The sequence below is a fragment of the Macrotis lagotis genome, chromosome 1 (assembly GCF_037893015.1).
Source record: "Macrotis lagotis isolate mMagLag1 chromosome 1, bilby.v1.9.chrom.fasta, whole genome shotgun sequence".
In the NCBI taxonomy this organism is placed as follows: Eukaryota; Metazoa; Chordata; class Mammalia; order Peramelemorphia; family Peramelidae; genus Macrotis; species Macrotis lagotis.
Genome location: NC_133658.1, coordinates 319986251 through 320008450, shown reverse-complemented (window position 1 = coordinate 320008450; position 22200 = coordinate 319986251). Strand labels below are relative to the sequence as shown.

General features: G+C 39.4%; 1 protein-coding gene across 1 annotated transcript in view; it reads right to left on the bottom strand.

Annotated features, from left to right (window-relative positions):
- CHST8 (carbohydrate sulfotransferase 8) overlaps nucleotides 1-22200 on the bottom strand; it is a 217743-nt gene that overhangs the window by 142333 nt on the left and 53210 nt on the right. The window contains exon 2 of the mRNA XM_074211494.1: nucleotides 10516-10741. Coding sequence (XP_074067595.1) covers nucleotides 10516-10624 — 109 coding nt within the window. The 5' untranslated portion in view covers nucleotides 10625-10741. The remainder of the gene's footprint in view (nucleotides 1-10515; nucleotides 10742-22200) is intronic.

Sequence of the window (22200 nt, the reverse complement as noted above, 5' to 3'; positions counted from 1 at the left end):
TGAGGTTAACCAAGTGGCAAATGGTAGATTTAAGATGTGACCATAAGGGGCAGCTAGGTGGCTCAGTGGATAGAGCACCGGCCCTGGAGTCAGGAGTACCTGAGTTCAAATCTGACCTCAGACACTTAATATTTACCTAGCTATGTGGCTTTGGGCAAGCCACTTAACCCCATTGCCTTGTAAAAACCTAAAAAAAAAAAAAAGATGTGACCATGGTGCCTTTGAAGAAGCCAAGGCTGCTTTGAACTATACTACATTCCCTCAGGACAGACACTCTCTGACGCTGTCTATGAGACCTTGGCTAAGTCTCTGGGTCTCAGTTTCCTCATCTGTAAAGTGAGGGGATGGGATTAAATGACCCCCTGGAATAGGGATCAATTCTAGATCTAGGATTCATATTTATTCTTACCTTACAGCAATCTGTAAGCCATGAAGCTACATAGAAAAAGTGAGGTATCATTTTGTTGGTTAATATTGTAAGAGGTGCTTACAGTGACCCATGAAGAATCCAAAGTTGGGGTTCAGGAAAATTCAGTAAATGCTTGTTAAATGAATGAAAGATGGTTCTTTTTAGTCCAAAAACAATTGCCTGGAAGCAAAGTAAATGCTCTTAAAAGTTATGCTAACTCTTCAAGGAGCTGAGGAAGGGCCAATGTTTGGCCCTGGAAAGATTAATGACATTTCTTGAGGTGTCACCAAAGGAGTCTCTCCTGGCTGGGGTGGAAGGTTTTATCAGGGTGCCAAGCTGGAAATAGAACACACTACTATCTTTTTACATAGCCCTGAACAAACCTCAGTGGGCTAAGAGGCAGGTGGACAAATTGGCCAAATGACTTTCTTTCCAGTTCTAAGGATCAGTTTCCACACCAAGGCTTGTGATACCATGTCTGCTCATAAGAGCTATAAAAGGGACCACAGTCACAGAGGACTAGGGGGCAGTTGCCCTTTCTTCTAATTGCGCAACCAAAGTCAAGCCTGTTCCTGGTCACTAGGGTGACAAGTGTGTCTACCTGTGTATATGTTAAATGAGTAATTAAGAAAAGGGAAAGTCAAAGGGAGAATGGTTCATCACTATAACATGCCCCCCCACCCAGGGCAGCTGCCTTCAATCAAAGAGCACCCTATGAGCCCCACATTCCTGAGTAATCAGGCCCCTCTGACTTATGGCACATGGCACCTGCTCCTACGGAAGATGCAAGGAGGAGGAGGGGGAATTGGATGGTTTTGTATTAGGCCATGTCAGGCCCGCTATCAATGATGGCATTGAGAGCTGGGGGTGGGGAGAGGAATGAACAGACAGAACCCCAAGGATATAGTGCTATGCCAAAAGATCCTAGGTCTTGGCAAGCTTTAAAATTTTTCTAGCTCCCTTCTTCATTGTCCACCAATTGTATCAAGTTCCTACTGCTGAGAGCCTTTATTTAAGCGCCTCAGCCTCCAGACACAACTTTTGACCTTTCCTAGCTTCCTTCTGTCATAGAAGAGGAGAAAAGCTCTGGGAATCAGAAAGGCAAGCCATTTTTGTAAACTGAAAAAAAGGATGAGCCCAGCTTCAGGAAAATCCACCACACAGGAGGTGAAGGGCATTGGAGTTGGCATCAGACACCTTAGGTGTCTTGCATTTACCACTTGTGTGATCATGGACAAGTCAATTAACTTTTCAGGGTCTTGATTTCCTCATCTGTAAAATGAAGCAGTTGTACTAGATGCCTGCTCGGGTCCCTTTGAGCTCTCAATCTAGGATCCTATATGAAAGCTATATTAGTTTGAACGTATTCACATCATACAAAGCTTCCACAGAGTTCCTTTGGATAGTTGCCTCTCTAATGCATTTAAAATAGGATTCAATTTACAAAAATTTAATTTAGACAACGCAATTCACTCTCTCCCTTCCCTGAACTCCTACAGCCTTTCTTCTCAGACCATGAACATTTCATTAATTATACACTATCTGAGGCTATTTCCTTAGTGAGTGGTACATGTCTCCTCATCTAGATTACGGACACCTCAAGAGCAAGGCCTGTGTCTCCTCCAGAGCATAGCTAAAACACAGAAATGTAAGATACTCAAAAAAAAAAAAAGCTGCTGATTAGATGATTTAATATTTCCAAGGATATGTGATTTCATTAGTACAAGGAACTCCCTCTCATCTAAGATTGCAACCCTTCCCTGCCTTAGTAGACAACTTCATAAATGGATTGATTCAGAAATAGCTGAATTTAGAATGCAGATAAGTTAGGAATTACTGATTTTTTGGCAGAGAATTTGTTTATTTTTCTTTCCAAAAGAAGTCTTTACCAAAAAAATGTTATTAGTGAGTTTTCCATCATAATTTAATCTGATTAGCAAAATTGTATCGAACACACCTCAAATGAGTCAAGTGAAATAAACTTGCATGCGAATTACTCAGACTATTTTTCCCATCAATGCACTGTGGGCTAATGCAGTTTGGGTTAATGGAAAACCATGGCATGGGGCTTTCTATCAAACTGGACACTTGATTTTGTCTCTGAGATTCTTTGTATAAAATACTAAGCTTCCTCATCCATCCCAATCTTTTTATTCTTTTTTTAAAAATAAATTTATTTATTTGTTTTTCCAACTACAGGTAAAGATGGTTTTCAATACTGTATTTTTGTAAAGTTTTGAGTTTCCCATTTTTCTCCCTCCCCCCTGACAGAGAGCAATCTAATATAGGTTATATATGTATAACTATGTTAAACATATTTCCATATTAATAATATTGTCCTCACTATCTTTTTAATCAACAAAAAAGTTAATGGGTACTTTCTCCCTAATTCTTGTGTACCATTCCTGGCTGGCCCCAACAACCAAGGCCTTATTCTTTCACCCAGCAACCACATAAAAGAGTTTCCAAAGCATCAGGGAAATCCTTACTACCTTTAATCTACCAGTTGGGCATGATCTCTTTGTGGTCCACTCCGGATGTCTGGCCAACAGACCGGTATCCCTGACGAGGTATCTTGCTCCACATCGATATAAACCTAGGGAGCTACCGTTTATCAGTGAGCGGGTGGAAGGAAGATCTGGCCACACAGACCCGATATAGGACACCTAGACTTTGTAAGCATTGGTTCCCAACAGATAAATGTAATCAAGGCTTATATGCTCACAGAAGCCAACAGGATGGGATTGTTTCACTTGAAAGATCAGAAGAAAATTGTAACTAATGTTGTGGAAAATTACTTTGATATTGCTTTCTCGGAGCAGCATCACAATTAGGGTGCAGTGTGAAGCACAGGCAAAAATAAATGAATAGTAACAAATCAACACAAACAGCCACTGTCAGGAGTGCTTTGCTCAGGGAAAGGAATGTAAGCATTACTTAAAGCGTTATGGCCGTGGTTTTCCCTGGCGAACTTGACTGGCCAGCGCATTGCTGATCCTAGTGATGAGCACAACTCCTCGAAGGATGATTTCCTAGGAGCCCAAGTCCTGCCTGGCAAGGGAGGGGAGGAAGCCCTGACCAATCTGGCACTGTTGCCCCTACTGCCCATCAGCATGTGGGGCATGCAGACTCTCCTCTCCCAGGGAAATCTCCAGTACTCTAAAATTCCTCAGTTGCACCATTCTCTCTACTGGGGACCCAAATGCCAATGTGTCTCCAGCCTAATTTCTTTCACCTTCTGGGCTAATTTGCTGGTATGTGATGTCTCCTAGCAATATTATTTAATTTAGTTATTAATATTTACATAGAACTTCAATTTGGGCTCTACTAATTTGAAATTTGTGATAATTTAGACAGAATCTGGGCTGAAGTTTACTTTTTGCAATATCAATATAAAGACTGATGTTGAGGGATTTTTTTTTTAAATTAGCAGTCTCCAAGTATTTTAGAAGTGCTATTTGCATACAATCGATATGCTAATCAGATCGATTTTTGTTTACATATTAAAGTAGATCTCAATAGGCCTCTACTTTGGATATCTCTTGGGTTTACCTTATTGAGAATATTGTATATGCTTGAAAATAATAAAGTGATATCGATTTAGTTTCTCTGTAACTCAAAATTTATACTGTCATCCTAAATCTGCCTAATCCTTCTTTCTTCTCCCTCCTCCTTTATAAGTTTTCAAGTTTGGGGCAATCCTATTTACTTAGTTAAATGGGGAATGGAAGGGGGAGAATTGGATTAAAAAAAAGTCTTTTTCTTCTAAAGCATCTATCTTTTCTTCTTGCTTCCCCTTAGGTGCTATGGCCTTGAAAGAAACACAGAAAGTTCTAGTCTGGGAAAAAAAATGGGCCTGCTGAGCTCTCCCCAACTCACCCAGTACAAATGGGAGTGGAGGAGGTGATGGGGAACAGCTAGAGAAGGCTAAAATAGAGACCTTAAAGAAACTAATCCCAGGGGAGAAAACTAATCATTCTGGTGAAACCCATACCTTAAAGGAAGATGCCATTGGAATTCTTGATTTTTTAAATTATTTGAGAATCAGAGCCACTCCTCCTGCAAATTTTGGCTAACATTAACCTTACCTAACCAATATCTGTTCTATGGAATGTGAAAATTTCCTTAGATAAAAAGGCAGAGGAAAAAATCTCAACCATCCCAGTGTCCTAGTAATTAGCCAATAGTGAATTCTCTAAATGTAGTTTAATTATAATCCAATTTAATTTACCTAATGTTTCACTACAAAGTTTGTTTCCTTAGGGAATGTATGAGATTATGACTCAGTTTAACTAAAATTATTCACCTTTTATGACATTGAATAAAGTGATATTGTAGACCTATCTTTTCTTATACTTATATGGCCTAGAAGGAATCTACAAGATTGCAATATGTAAACGAATTATTTCAGTGTCACTCTGACATATCTTTTCCTGAAGGAAACCTTGTTAGAATTCTGATGATTGTTCAGGTTGTCTCTGAGGTCTAAACCTATGCTTGAGGGTAATAATAAACCTAGATCTTTACCTCCATAATTTCTATGTTGTGGTAAACATATATTTTGGCAGCAGTAATCTACCACATGAATCTTCAGAGAGAAGATTGGTGTTCAGGTATTTTTTCAGGTGCACTCTTTGTACCCTATTTGAGACTTTCTTAGCAGAGATACTAGGGTGGTTTGCCATTTCCTGTTCCAACTCATTTTATAAATGAGAAAACTGAGGCAAACAGGGTTAAGTAACTTGCTCAGTCACACAGCTACTAAGTGCTGCGGCCAGATTTTAACACAGGAAGATAAATCTTTCAGTCTCTAAACCATTGAACTCTATTCACTGAGTCATCTAGCTGACCAGAGAAATGATGTTTCTTCTGTAATAAAAGTATATATTGGGGGATGGAGCCAAGATGGCGACAATAAAGGATCGAGTCTTAGGCGCTCTCTGATAAAGCTCATAAGCTAAGGACTCTAACTAAACTTTCCAGAGACAGAAGCCACAGAGGGACTCAATGAGGCAGTTCTCCTACTCAAGGTAACCTGGAAAAGAGCAGAAAGGCTCTGCTTCCCAGGGTTGAAGGGGTGGCCCGCCAGAGGGGTGGCCCAACGGAGTGAAAGAACCTCAGTCTCCCAGAGGCAGCCCCAGGGCGCTGAGAGCCCCGGCTCACAGCAGCGGGGGAGTCTCCTGATCTACACCCTGGGGAGCACCAGGCATAAAGTGGGGGAACAGAGGGGGACCTCTGCCAGAGTGAGCATGTGGAGCCCAGCCTTCAGGGCACACAGCAAGCACCTTGGTCTTTCTGCAGCCCTGATCCAGGAACAGAAGCAGGTGGAGCCTGTAAGCAAGAGCTCCCAGGGCATGAGCCCATTGAGCTGAGGGAGAGGAGTGAAAAGAGAGAGATTGCAGAGCTCTGTCCTCAGCCCCAGGAACAGGACTCTGGGGCTCTGACCACATTCAGATCCTGATTGCAGTCTAGGCCCCCCCCCCACCTCAGCCCCGTGGCAGAGGGGGGCACATATGGTCATTCACAGACCAGGGAGGAGGACAGAGCCTCACACACTGAGACCCTTGTGGGAGTGTCCCAAAAGATCAGGAAGCACCCCAAAACCAGGCTCAGGCTAGGAAAATGAGCAAGCAGAGAAAAAAGAGGAACACCATTGAGAAATATTTTGCCTGTGAGCCCAAGAAGGATCAAAACACTCAGTCTGAAGATGAGGAAGCACAAGCTCCTGCATCTAAAGACTCCAAGAAAAACAGAAATTGGGCTCAGGCTATGACAGAGATTAAAAAAGACTTTGAAATTCAAATGAGGGAGTTAGAAGAAAAACTGGTAAAAGAAATGAGAGAGATGCAGGAAAAACATGAAAATGAAGTCAGCAGCCTAGTCAAGGAAATAAAAAAAAAAAAATTCTGAAGAAAATAGCATGCTAAAAACCAGCTTAGGTCAAATGGATAAAACAGTTCAAAAAAGTTATGGAGGAGAAGAATGCTTTAAAAAGCAGAATGGGCCAGATGGAAAAAGAGATAAGAAAACTCTCTGAGGAGAACAAATCCTTCAGACAAAGAATAGAATTCAGGGAGATTGATGAATTTACCAGAAATCAGGAATCAATACTTCAAAAACCAAAAAAATGAAAAATTAGAAGAAAATGTGAAATATCTCATTGAAAAAACAACTGATATGGAGAACAGACTTAGGAAAGATAATTTAAAAATTATTGGAATACCTGAAAGTCATGATCAGGAAAAAAGCCTTGACATCATTTTCTAAGAATTACTACAGGAAAAATGCCCTGATATCTTAGAAGCAGAGGGCAAAATAGAAATGGAGAGAATCCACCGATCCTCCCGAGAAAGAGCTCCCAAAAAACCAACCCCTAGGAATATTATAGCCAAGTTCCAGAACTCCCAAGTCAAGGAGAAAATATTACAAGCAGCCAGAAGGACACAATTCAAATACTGTGGAGCTGCAGTCAGGATCACACAGGACTTAGCAGCAACTACTTTGGAAGCTCGTAGGGCTTGGAATATAATATACCAGAAGGCAAAAGAGCTTGGAATGCAGCTGAGAATCAACTACCCAGCAAGGCTGAATGTCCTCTTCCAGGGAAAAAGATGGACTTTCAATGAACCAGGGAAATTTCAAATGTTCCTGTTGGAATGGCCAGAGCTGAACAGAAGGTTTGATCTTCAGATACAGGACTCAGGTGAAGCATAGAGATTGGAGGAGAAGGGGAAAATATGAGGGACTTAATGATGATGAACTGCATGTATTCCTGTATAGAAAAATGACACTGATAATACTCATATGAACCTTCTCAGTTGATAGAGCAGGTAGAGGGAGCTTTTATAGTTGAAGCACAGGAGAAAGCTGAATTTGAAGATAAAATATGGTGTAAAAATGGAGTTAATAGAAAAAAAAGGAAATGTAATGGGAGAAAGAAAAAGGAGAGGGGGAATAGGCCAAGATATTTCATATAATAAGACTTTTCTTTATTATAATGAGCTATTGTAATGATACGGAAGGGGGGAAGGCAAGGGGGAATGAGGGAAACTTCACTCTCATCAAAGGTGGCTAGAAGAGAAAACAGCATATATACTCTATGGGGTATAGGCATTTGGAGTAAGGAGAGGGGGCGACAGGGGGAAGGGGGTGGATGGGAGTGATGGAGGAGAAGATGGACCATGGGGGGAGAGTGGTCAGATATAACACATTTTCTTTCTTTACTTATTGCAAGGGGCTGGGATTGGATGGCCTGTCCAGGACCACGGGGCCAGGTGGATCCTGGGCCTAAGGGGTGGTATGGGGACTCTGGGCTTCTTGGCCCCAGGGCCAGGGATCTGTCTGCTGTGCCACTCAGCTACCCTACAGCAGAGTCAGAGTGAAAGGAGAGAGAAAATATAGTACATGGTAGTGGAGAAATACCAAAGGAGAGAGTTGCAATCAGCAATGGCAATGTTGGAAAAAATATGGAAGTAACTTTTGCCATGGACTAATCATAAAGAATGTGATCCATGCATGACAGAGTTGTTGGTGTTAGAACAAAGACTGAAGCACTTTTTTTAATATTATTATTATTTTTTGGGGGGGGGGTGCAGGGCAAATGGGGCTGGGTGGCCTGCCTGGGGCCGCATACCAGGGTGATCCTTGGGTGTCTGAGGCTGGATTGGGATCTGGGTGCTCCTGGCTCAAGGGCCAATGCTCTGTCTACCACCCAGCCACCCCTACTATTATTACTATTTTATTTTATTTTGGGTCTTTTTTTTTCTTTTTTTTTTTTTGGTTTCTGCAGGGCAGTGGGGTTTGGGTGGCTTGCATATTACACGGCTGGGTGATTGTTGGGTGTACGGGGCCGGATGTGGGCTCGGGTGCTCATGGCTCCAGGGCTGGTGCTCCGTCCATTGCGCCACCTGGCCATACCTACAATTATTACTATTATTTTTTTTTAATTTTAATTTTTTTCTCTCCCCTTTACTTTATCGCTGAAGTAAGTCTATATGGGGGGGAGGGGGTATCTCGTTTACTCTTAAACAAGAATATTTTACTAATGTAAAAATAACATTAATTGTACAAAATGAGAATAAATATTAAATAAAAAAGCAACTAAAAAAAAGGAAAAAAAATAAAAGTATGTATTACCCTCTGTCCAATGGTCCTACACCTCAACAGCACATCTGGATCATTAACCAGGATGTGGAATCTCTTATTTTTGGTTCATATAGTCATCCTTTTAGAGCTGAAGGTAGTTAAGAGGTCATTTCGACCAATCTCTTCATTTTACAGATTAGGAAATACAGTTAGGGAGGTGCTAACTTGCCCAAGGTCACTCAGGTAGTAAGATGATTTGAATGTAGGTAAATCTCCTGACTTCTTTCTACTATACAAACATGCTTCCTAGCTGCCTCTGGATCAAAGGCAGAATTTTCTTTCCAGGATCTGAGTCAGATCCAGTCCATAATTCTATTTCTTCCCTTCCAATATCTGAGAAAACGGGTAGTCCCCCAAAATACAATTTCAGAGGGGGGGGAGAATGGGGTGCCCCCATTTATCACACAGTATCTTTCTAAACTAAAAGAGGCCCGGGAACTATAAATAATACTGATAGATCTGTCTCCATGCAGCCTAAACTAATGGGCTCCTAGTTTAGGAGGTACCTTTGTTTGACAAATAATGTCTCTTGGGCTGGCTTTTCTCAGGATATCAAAAGATTGAAATGAGCTGGTTTTACCCAAAGAGTCCAGCTATTGGGAAAAAAACTCTCTCTTTGATAAAATCTGCTGGGAAAATTGGAAGTTAGTATGGAAGAAACTTAGATTAGACCTCATACCTCACACCATTTACCAAGATAAAATCCAAATGGATATAGGATTTAGACATAAAAAACAATACTATAAACAAATTAGAAAATCAAGGACTAGTTTACCTATCAGATCTATGGAAAGGGGAGCAGTTTATGACTAAGGAAGAGATGGAGAACATCACCAAAAACAAACCAGATGATTTTGATTTCAATTAAATTAAAAAGCTTTTGCACAGATAAAACCACTGTAACCAAGATCAATAGAAATGTAGTAAACTGGGAAACAATCTTTACAACTAATGATTCTGACAAAGGACTCATTTCTAAAATATACAGAGAACTGAGTCATATTTTAAAAAAAAGCCATTCCCCAGTTGACAAAAGGTCAAAGGCTATGCAAAGGCAATTTATAGATGAGGAGATCAAAGCAATCCATAGTCATATGAAAAATTGCTCTAAATCATTAATTATTAGAGAAACACAAATTAAAGCTTCTCTGAGGTACCACCTCACACCTCTCAGACTGGCCAATATGACCAGAAAGGATAATGATCATTGTTGGAAGGGTTGTGGAAAATCTGGGAATCTGGTGGAGCTGTGAACTCATCCAACTTTTCTGGAGAGAAATTTGGAACTCTGCCCAAAGGGTAACAAAAATGTACATACCCTTTGATCAAGCAATACCACTACTGGGTCTGTACCCTGAAGAAATGATGAAAAAGGGTAAAAACATCACTTGTACAAAAATATTCATAGCAGCTCTGTTTGTGGTGGCAAAGAATTGGAAATCAAGTAGATGTCCTTCAGTTGGGGAATGGCTTAGCAAACTGTGGTATATGTATGTCATGGAACACTATTGTTCTATTAGAAACCAGGAGGGATTGGAATTCAGGGAAGCCTGGAGGGATTTGCATGAACTGATGCTGAGCGAGATGAGCAGAACCAGAAAAACACTGTATACCCTAACAGCAACATGGGGGTGATGTTCAACCTGGATGGACTTGCTCATTCCATCAGTGCAACAATCAGGGACAATTTTGGGCTGTTTGCAATGGGGCAATGGCGGGTGGGTGGGGGGAGCAATGGGGGGAAGGAAGAACTTCTCTTCAAATAAAATGTAGTTATTATCCCTTATTGGCCACAGTCCATCTTGCCCCAGCCCACAGCTCTCCACTGAGCTAAGATGCTGTACTCCCAGGGAAAGCATCAAGGGGTTTTTTTTGATGATTCTCAGGTGTATCAACCTTGTGAAGGAAAACGCCTTTCCCTGATCAGGAAGAGACTAATTAGGGAAGCAAAGATCACTAACCTGGTGTCTGCTGAGGGATGATTTCCACAGGATCTTGCAGGTGCATGAAGACCACAAGACCGGCTGTCCCAAACAGCACAACACAGGCGAACATTAATACCAGCCTCATAATTCCCACCCTAGAGTCAGTCTGGAAGGTGTCCAGTCTCACTTGGAGAAAGTCTCTCCTGAGCACGTCGTCCACTCTTCCCTCATCGTCCTGGCTGCAAATTCATCCTGGCATCACCTGTAAGGTTAAATGGATACAGACCATCAACACCAAGTCACTCTCTAAAGTTCTAGAAGACCTGAGCCAATATTCTGCAGGAGATGGAAGGACCCTGCTTACTTTACTGTGTAACCCAAACTGAGCTAATGGCCAATCCTGGGTCATTTCAGGTCTAAGGGAGCTGGGGAGAGACACACACACACATGTCACTTCTAATTGGTGTTCAATAAGGGGGCACCATAGAGAGGGCATCGACCCTCTCTATGTGTCCCATAGAGAGGAATATGGGAAGATAGCTTCTATATCCTGCTTTTGTTTCCCACCCTTAACAAGAGATGAGATGCCCTATGACCTAAACCCTCTGACAGAGTTTTTCAAAACCTAAGCAACTGGTTAAACTCAATGCTTTGTGTCATCAAGTCCACTCAGTCTAAAAACTCCAAAACTGACATACATTCCCTAGGGAAAAATCAATATGTTCAGAGGAATATGTGGGAATTAATTGCATACTTCATGGCTACCAGGATGGTCCAGGATATGAAAGAGGAACCCTCAAGAGACTGTCTCTGGTTTTTCTCTTTTGACAGATTCTGGTTTCCCTATTATACTTGCAAAGATAGATAAATAGATAGATTAATAGGCAGGTAGAGATAGACAGGCACAGAGTAAATACATTTATCTATCTGGGCAAACAGATGGTACAGTGACCTGGAGTCAAGAAGACCTGAGTTCAAATCTATCTCAGACATTTACTAACTGTGTGACTCTGGGCAAATCATTTAACAATATTTACTTTAGTTTCCTTATTTGTGACATGAGCAGGAGAAGGAAATGGCAAACCACTCAAGTGTCTTTTGCCAAGAAAACTCCAAATGGGGTCATGAAGAGTCAGACATGATTAAATGACTCAACAACAATGAAACACACACATACACACACACCCTCATAAACATCCTTCAGGAAAAATCTATACTTTAAAATAAAGAACCCAGAGCTATATTCCTCCATGTCAAAGATTAGAGATTTAGAGTCAAAGTAATGTTAGAGACCCTCTACACCCTTCATTTTATAAATGGGAGAACTGAGACCCAGAGTAGTCTTGCCCAGGATCACACAGTCAGTGACAGAGGAGGAATTTGAAACTAAGCTTTTTTACTCCAAATCTAGTACTTTCCTCATTATAGAGGCAATACAGTGGCTAGAATATTGTTCCTGAAGTCAGGAAGATCTTAGTCTAGTCTCAGACATTATCTGTATGATCTTAAGACATTCAATCATTGTGGGCCTTAGTTTCCTCATCTGTAAAATAAAGATAACAGCAACTACATCACAGGGCTATTGTGCAGAGCAAATGAGATCATAATTGTAAGGCATGGAAAATAGAAGGTGTCTAATAAATACTTCTTTCCTATATAATGATGCCTCTTTGTCTCTCCCCAGGGGAGAGCAAGGATAAATTTCTCCTTCTTACCTTGTATTTATTTTGTATATATTTTACAAAAATATACCTTGTATTTATTTTGTATATATTTTACAAAAATATACCTTGTATTTATTTTGTATATATTTTACTGTACATATGGACATATGTGTATGTATATGTTGTCTACCTCATAAAATGTAACCTCCCTGAGGTCCAGGATAAATCTTTTTTTGTTTTTATATATCTAATATCTAGTATTTGGTAGATGTTTTTCAGAATGAACCTGAAATTTTTATCAACCAGATTTCATGTGTGTATGAGTATATGAGTGTGTGTGTGTGTATGTAATATTCTTTTAAGTTAAATCTGCACTATTAATATTTTCTCCATCATTTTCTTCAGTCTACACAATCAACAAAGCAACAAATCAAACTCTGATTTCCTACCAAAAAATTTAGCAACCAGTCCTTGAACCTGAAGGAGCTGGCTCCAGCATACCCCTGTAAATAAATGATTGTAGACTGATGTTGATTGATTGATTGCTTTTGAGAACACTAATAATAATAGCTAACATTGCAATAGTGATTACCATGTATCAAACACTTTACAGCTATCCCCACATTTAATCCTCACAACATGTGGGAACTAGATGCTGGTATTATCCATGTTACAGTAGAAATCTGAGTTTAAATGTTCATAATCACAAGGCTAGTTAGTATTTGAATCTAGATTTGAACTCAGGACTTCCTGACTCCAGTCCCATTGCTCTCTCTAGCTTCCCAGCCAGCCTGCAGTCACTGAAGATTGCTTTACTGAGAGTTGCCTTAAAAATAGCAGTAATCATAGACATGGAGGGAAATTTATAACTACAAAATTCTTTATGTACATTATCTCCTTTAATTAATCTCCACAATATAGCCACTTGAGAAAAATGCCCATTCTACAAATGGGAAAACTGAGGCTCAAGGAGGGTAATTTACTGACAGAACCAAGACTTGAGTCCTGATCCTCTGAACTTGACCACCTGGGTAAAGTCCTCCTGAAAAGGAGGGAGAGGAAGCTCACAAGAGTGAGACTGTAAAGTCTCAAGTTGAAAGCATTCTTATGAGAACAAAGGGATCTGGCTCATATGACAGATGTTTTTACCCAGAGACTCAATCGCCCACTTCGATTCTAGAATGGCATGCAAAAATCATGAACCCAAAAGAAGACAAACTTAGTACGCACCAACTGCTAGCTTTATAGGAATCATTAGTGTGAGATGACCATCCAAAAGCTAATGAGGTCTTAGGCTGAATTAATAATAATAATAGCTATCATTCTTCTGTGCTTTCAGTTTGCAAAGCTTTATCTTAGCAACCATCCTGGGGAGGTTGGAGCTATTATCATGATGAGGAAACTGAAGTAAACTGGGATTAAGTGACCTGCCTAGGGTACAGAGCTAATAGGTATCTAAGGCTGGATTCAACTCAAGTCTTCCTGATTCCAGATCCAATGTTCTATTCATGGTGCCACCAAGAAGCCTCCTAAGAGTCACATCCAGAATGCAAGAGGTTATCATCGCACTGTATTCTGCCCTGGTCATAACATATATGGGATATTAGGTATATTTTGGGAGTCCCAGAAGAGTGACATGGTCCTATAAAAATAGTATTAGGGGTTCTAACCTTCAGAGAGAGATGAGGTGGATGATGAATTCTGGGAACAAAAATGTCTTTTTAAATTCATGTCAAAGGGAAGAAGACCAAAGTTGGGCTACGACTGCTTTCTGGGTAGTTGGAAATGATCAGAGAAGATGGAGAGAAAATCCAACTAGCCAAATCTTATTTTGCCCCTATGAAGTTCAGATGAAGAATTATAGATCCAAAATGATTAATAAGGACTTCAAAGATAAGGTGAGAGAGGCTATAGAGAGGGGACAAATATTTTTAAAAGAGAAAAAAGTTCTCCTAAGTTAACCAACCATAACAACTATATTTGACAACTTTCAATATTCCATACCCATCCTCACACCACTGCACTGAAGAGAAGGAAATATGGGGTTTTTTTTTCAATTCTTCTAGGGGTCAGATTTTGTCATTATAATCACCCAGCATTTACTGTGATTTGTATTTTACATTCTGCTAAAATTTTGTGGTCATTGTATATATTGTTTTCTTGGTTCTGTGTACTTTACTGTATCCATTCACATACATCTTCCTACAACTTATCAGAATTCTTCATATCTGTCATTTCTCACAGCTCAATATTTCATTATTCATAATTTGTTTCGCTATTCCCCAAAAGAGGGGAATCTGCTTTGTTTCCAATTCTTTGCTACTGCAGAAAGTGTAGCTATGAGTGTCTGGGTATATATAGAATGGTATATGAACATTTAAAAGGGGAAATATGAATCAGTAAGACTTAGAATGGTTTCATCTAGAATAGATCACATCAGACATCCGTTTTCCTGGGCCAGTAGATGAAGGAAAAGCTATAGATCTCATATACCCAGATTTTAAGGTGCCAGCCTTGTGGACATGATAAAGTAGGCTAGGAGATGGTATATTTGAGTGCATTCAGATCTGTCAATATCTTGATAGTCTAGAGCAGGGATCCTTTTGTGATATGGTCCCTTAGGAAATCTGGTGAAGCTCACAAACCCTTCTTAGATTTTTTTTAAGTGCATAAAACAAAATACATAGGGGATCACAAAGGAATACAAGAAATACAGTTATCAAAATGCTTTTTTAAGCAGTTAAGAATTTCTGATCTAGAAGATAAGCCAAATCAATAAGACAAAATTAAATCAGGATAAATATAAAAGCATTATTTGGATTAAAAAAATCATCATTAGGTTTCAGTAGAATGACAGGGTGAGTGTGTATCCAATTATGTGAAAGAAATATAAGTTTAGTTGACTAAATATATAATAAAAGTCAAAAATGAGATAGTGTTCAAAAAAAGTTTAATGGGATCATAGACTGCCTTAAAGGAAATCATGTCCAGAACATGGTAGGTGATAATTCTGCCCTGGTTAAACTATATCTTGAGTATTATGTTCAACTGTGTGAACCATCTATAGGAAGGCTATGGACAAAATGGAACCTACCTGGAGGAGGGTGACTAATATGAGTATTTCTGAAGTGGTATCTATCAAGGTGTCTTGTATAATCTTAACACGGACATATAACATAAGTGTTCTTTGAAAACAAGGGTTACTTCTTTTTTGGTTTGTTTCACCAGTGCCTAGAACAGTATACTTTATATATGAGGAACATCACGATCATTAAATTATTAAAAACTAATTGTTTTAAGGGAGACTTAAAGGTTGTCTATGGAGTCAAAAACTTTATTTTCCTCAAGAAACAATAATCATAATCTGATCTTGCTGCTTTGAAAATCTCCCATATATGACAATGAAGATATAGTATGCTTTGGAAATTAACTGTGAAAGCCTGGTCATTCTCTTATTTCCTCATCAAGGAATAATCCCTGACTCCAATCTTCCACAATATCATTCTTATCAAAATCTTATAAAGATGAGGAAAGTAGTTAGGTGAATTGGTATTTGCTTATGTTTTCTTAGTTTGGGGGTAGAGGTGGTGGAAAGAGTCTGTCCCTGAAGTCAGAGGACCCAAATCAAAACTCACCTTCCTTGCCTACTACCCACCCTAACTTGTAATCTTAGACAATAACAATAGCTAGTATTTACATAATACTTTAAGGTTTGCAAAGAGCTTTACAAATATCTTACTTCATCTTCACAGCAACATATACAGTGTGATTATTATTGCCGTTTTATAGATGTAGAAACTGAGAATGAGACTCAAAGTGACTTGCCCACACAATTATTAAGTGTCTGAGGCTAGATTTGAACTTGGGTTTTCCTAAATGCAGGCCTAGCACTCTATCCACTGTACCATTTAGCTGCTTAAAACTCATTTAATCATCTAGGGCCTCAGTTTCCTTATCTGTAAAATGAAAGGCTTGGTCTATATGGGCTCTGAGGTCACACTCAGTGAGGTGAGAGGGAGGAATATCATCCACAATCCTTTTTTACTTTTTTAAAATTATTTTCATTATTAATCCAAATTATTTTGGTATATTTCACTCTGAGATACCATTCCTAAGTGATTTCAAAACTATGTCACCTCTGGCATTTTTTTTCTTTTTTCTGTGTATACTTGGTCCAGATCTAGCTGCCCTTTCCCCTTCTATCTTTTCCTGAGTCATTTTCAATTGCTTATACAGGTGAGGCTTTAGAACCACTAAAATATGGACGATTCATGGCTTGTCACAGAGCTTAAAGTTAGAAGGGACCTTAGAGATCATGCAGCCCAATCCTCTCATTTTATAGAAACGGGAACTGAGACCCAGAAAGATTAAGGGTCTTTGCTCAAAGTCTCACAGACACTAAGCACCAGGGGTGAATTTTGAACCCAGATCCCATGCTTCTCCTCTGCAATCTTACCAAAGTGTAATGGAAAGAATACAGGTGGGACGGCTAGGTGGCACAGTGGATAGAGCACCCCAGAGCACCGGCCTTGGAGTCAGGAGGACCTGAGTTCAAATCTAGCCTCAGACACTTAATAATTCCGTAGCTGTGTGGCCTTGGGCAAGCTGCTTAACCCCATTATATTGTAAAAAAAAAAAAAAAAAAAAACCAACCTAAAAAAAAAAAAGGAAAGAATACAGGTCAGAGAATCAGGAAATTTGACTAGACTAGATGATCCCTAAAGGTCCCTTCCCATTCTAAGAGCCTATGGCTAAGTCTGACTGAAGTATTTTCCATATTTATATTACTTGCAATGTTAATCTTTGATATGATTTCTCTGAGTCTAAACGGCTTCTGGGCTATGCCAGAAGCTATGTCGCATTCATTATTCTTATAGGTTTTCTCTTGATTATGAATTCCCTTGTGCTTAAGAAAGTCTGAGTACCACCTGAAAGGTTTTCAGAATTCATAGCCTTTCTCTCCACTATGAATTCTTTGATGGAGATTAAGATCTGAGTTCCTCTTGATTTCTTTTCCACATTCACTACATTTATAGGGTTCCTTTCCATGGTAAATTCTCTGAAGCTGAATAAGGTCTGAGCTTTGATATAAGGCTTTCCCGTATTCACTACATTTATAACATTTCTCTCTCCATTCTCTCTGATGCTTAAGAAGCTCTGAGCTCCACCCAAAATTTTTTCTACACTCATTACATACATAGAGTATGATTCCAATATAAAAAAATCTGATGACAGATAAGGACTGAGTTCCATTTTGGAATGATAAAAATAGATCTTTTTAGTAATGCTAGCAAATCTGCTCCATTTTGCATCTATTTGTTGGCCTTCTAGTTTCATCTCTATGTTCTTGGGATAGGTCTCATGCCAAGGTTTTCTTAGGCTTGTTTTCCCCTTCACATCTTTTCATTTTGTGAGGTGATCTTTATCTTCCATTACATGGTGTTCTGTAAATGAGCTTATACTTGAAATCAGTGTGGTTCTTAACTGCCATTCCTTCTAACTTGGCAAGGAGACTAAATATTTTCAAACTGAAGCTGTTTCTTGGCTTTTTTTTTTGAACCTCTGTGTTGTAGTAATTATTTTAAATTGGTTAAATTTTTTCTAAGATGTGATAATCATAGTTAATATTATCCAATTCTTATTTTTTATCATCAATAGTTAGTTTAAATAGATTAGGTTAGAGTTGTAATAATTGCATACAATGTCCTTTCATCTTTATTCTTTCTTCTAATTTGACATTGATAGTCTGCAAAAATAATTTTATTTGGAAATTATTTCCATTAATTGTTGTTGTTGTTCATCCCCTTCAGTCTTGTCTGACTCTTCATGACCCCCTTGGGGTTTTCTTGGCAATGGTACTGAGGGGATTTGCTATTTCCTTCTCCATTTTACAGATGAGGAAACTGAGGCAAACAGGGTTAAGTGACTTGCCCAGGGTCAGAAAGCTTGTAAGTGTCTGAAGCCAGATTTGAATTCAGGTAGATGAGTCTGTGCCACTTACTGCCCCATTTCCATAATTAGCAATTTCTGAATTCCATATCAGTAAAAAGTAATTTCCTATTATGATGTTGCTCGTTGTTCACCAGGTTCAGTATTTTCTGACTCTTTTCTTGAAAAAAGAATAAATATTCCTGAATATGGGTGAAACTTCTGAGTAAACTGTCAAGTACTGATACTCTTGCATTTTTGCTATTGAACTATATTTTTCCTCTATACTACTCTGCTCATCTTGGCATTAAAATCACCAAGAATTAATATATATATATATGTATATATATATATTAGTTTCAGAGAATCTTATAAAGTTCTTCATAGCATTTCTTTACTTTATACTTTGCAGGTGTTGGAAAATAAGTGGAAGTATCTTAATAATTATCTTTTGCCTATTCATCATGTACCCTGCAAAATGCATCCCATGAAATGATGTTTCTCATTCCCTTTGGATACCAATTTAGCCAACTCTGCCAAACTATTTTCTTCCCCAGAGAAAATCTTTAGGCTATCTTTCCATTTACTAACAATTTAAAAAGAAGTATTCTGATGTCATTCAAAGACACTATGGATATGGCTCAGTTCCTCCAGTAGTATATGAAAGTCTGGATCTGGAAAGAGACCTTATATTTGGAGAACCATCCGTTAAACTGACATTTGTAGAGGGTCTAAGACCGAAGTGATTTTTTGCACTCTTTGAACCTTTTGTGCTACTCCTCAGTAATCTCTGGGGAAGCAAGAATGGTTCGTGTAGAACTACAAGCAAGCTTGTCTTTTTCCTTGCTGCATGGATTCCCATAGCCAAAGAATCGATCACCTTGAGGTCAGACAGCCAGTGATGTACTTCTCTGCACTTGGTTACTCTGATCCTACAACAGAAAGTCTCATCTTTTTATCAGGGCCATTTGCAAAGCTTTTCTAGCTTTGTGGAACCTGTTACAGTTTGTGTGCTGTCAGAACAGCCTTCAAAAACCTGAGGTGACTTCCAGACCTCCATGATATATCAGAACAGAACATTTGTAGACATTCAGAAAATATATTTCTGACCCATATGCAAAAACATCAACTCTTCCCTCAGATTTTTGAAAGGTCTATATTCTTTAAACAAACAAACTTCTAAGGTATTTGTTTTTGTACAATTGCCACTTAACAATACTGGTCTCTCCAAATATTTTCTTAGCTCAAAAAAATACCTAAGTAAACCCAACCAACAAAATGACTAAAACTGACTGTATATGAACCATCTGCCCCCAACAGTTTACCACTTCTCTAAAAAATAATAATACCTAGCATTTATGTAATACTTCAAAGTTAATGAAGCACTTTACAAATATTATCATTTTAATTCTCAAAAGAACCCTAGGAGATAATATTGTAATTATCCCATTTCACAGATGAGAAGACTGAGGTGAAGAGACTTGCCTACACAGCCAGTAAATGAGACTGGACTTGAGCTAAACTCTTCCTAACTCTATCCAATGATCTATCCACTAATTAGGTATATTTTCCCAAGTCATTTCTTTGAGCAGTAATACCTGGAATGGTCATATTCTACAGATGAAGAAACTGAGAGAAATGGGAGCAGATCAATAGTGCTCAAGGCAGAATCCAAAAAACAAGGAGGGTCAGTAGACTGGATGGTCTCCTGTCATTATGAGGATATATAGAGGACACTAGGTGTTCTGTTAATGGTACAAAGATGAATACACCATTGCCAGCATGCCAGTGGACACACTGCTTACATAATGATGATGGGTATGCTGTTGACTGTGTAACAGTGGGTACACTGCTTATTGCTCACAGATGGATACGCTGTTTACAGGAAAATGGTGGGTACACTGTTTATGCCACCAGAGTGGGTATACTATTATTAGTGTGATAGCAGACATGCTATTTACAGAATGACTTCAGGGGTACCACTGCAGTAGGACAAGGAGTGACTTGCATATAGTACAATCTCAGGCACACTATATATGGTATTATAGAGGTCCTGCTGCTTTTGGTATTGTGGAGAGGGTGCTACTGGGGGGTAACTGGGCAGTATGGTAAATAAAAAACCAGGTCTGGGGTTAGGAAGCTCCTCATCCTATGTTAAGTCTGATCTCAGACATTTACTAGCTGTGTGACCCTGAGCAAGTAACTTAACTGTTTGCCTTAGTTTCCTCATATGTAAAATGAGCCGGAGAAGAAAATGGTAAATCCCTCCAGTATCTGCCAAAGGAGGTCATGAAGAATCAGACACAATTGAAATGACTGAACAACAACAAGCTGCCCAAGTTCTGAGAGTGAGTGAACTGATTATGGTCCAATGGTAGGCATTATCATTATTATATGTTAATCATTGTTACAATATGATAACTAATATGTTATCCTTACGGTATGATAGTAAGGTAGATCATTTCTTACTTGCACTAGTAAATGACTTTATTGTTTCTTCAAAGCAATACCTCCAATCATAAGCTGGCTAAAATTGCATCTGGGGAGAATAGTTCAAGATGGGTGGGAGCACATGGTGTCCAAAACAGTGGACCTTTAGACTGAGAATTCAAGAGTAAAAGGTAGGGGGTAGAGGTAGCGCAGAGTACAGTCTTATAGACTGTAGGGATGAAAAAGTGTTATGTGGCTGCATAAAAGATGAGAGATAGTTCAATAGTGTGAGGAGGATGGCAGTCCCAAGGACAATTCCACCAAGGATGCAGTCCCACCATGCATGCAGGAAAAACCCATTCCACAGATAAGTTGCACCCTAAGTCTTTGCATAGATACATGAACAGTGAGGAATGAGAACAGAAGAGAGTGATTGCTTTTGATAGAAATAATGGAAGAATACCTTTGATAAAGGAATGGTGCCCTTTGTGTGTTGACATTTGAGGGCAAAGCACTGTTTGTCACATGATAACTACAGCTCTGACAGCATCTGTATTTTCCCTTCATTCTTGAAAACAATCATCAAGGTCAGGTAAAGACAGATGCTGAGAGTACCTCTAGTCCTTGAAGTGGTCTAAATAGCAGAATTTAGGACTCCTGTTACAATGTTCCCAATAACTTCAAAAGAGTTAGAGTTAAGAATCTAGTATTACATTACACCATGAGAAAATCAGTGGGTCTCTCTCAGCCTCCACGTCTACCAGGTCTAATTCTTTGACTCTCCAGGACAAGAAGAAAATCCACTGTGAGGGAACATGCAACTCTTTATCCTATTTCCTTCTGATCTGTGACTTTATGGTTCAAGAGAGGGTCTCATGAACTCCTGTCTCACACTCCCAGTCTGGAACTCTTTTGAGTGCCAGATTAGGAAGCTCAGATCCCTTATTTTCCAGATAAGGAAACTGAGACCTAAAGGAGGAAAATTAGTTGTTGAATCTCAGTCCTGGACTTTTTCCCCCACTGTTGTGCACTGACTCCTTGGCATCTTAATGATGCCTAAATTGGCTCTGAAGTTGGTTGAAACCTTGGCACCAACTGCAGTGTGTGTATATATGAAGAAATTCCAAGTTATCAGAAAAATAATGAGAACTTTGGAATGTTCTTCAGCAATTTCCCTCAGGAAGCAGAAATCTCAACTTCTTTGTGTCTTGGTGCTGAGTATACCCATTTCACAGATAGAAAAGTGAGATTGGGGTAGAAGATGCCAGGTGGACACTGTTACAAATTTGCTAAATGTTATTGGTCATCACATATCTGGCTTAGAACAGAATTTGGTCACATGTTCAATCAAATGAGGCTGTGTGTGGGAGTTGAAGATTTTGCCAGGAACATAGTTTGTCCTTTCTTCCCTCCTGGGAGTTGCAGGCATCAGAGCTGACAGGGCCTGGCAGGATGGAATCTCTAATGGGCTCCCTCTGAGTGGAGACTGTCCATCATGTAGCCAAGCTGCCACTCGCAAGCACCAAGGTAGCATGTTAATAAACCTTGGAAGTTTTTATTGATGGAAAGTTGATGCTGATACAGTGGACAGTTAACATGAAATACCCCTCTGTCAATGCCACCATTCCCCTCTGCTCCCCTCACTGCTTCCAGAATACCCCGAGATGGAGGAAGGGCAGAGAACTGTTTTGGAGCACTA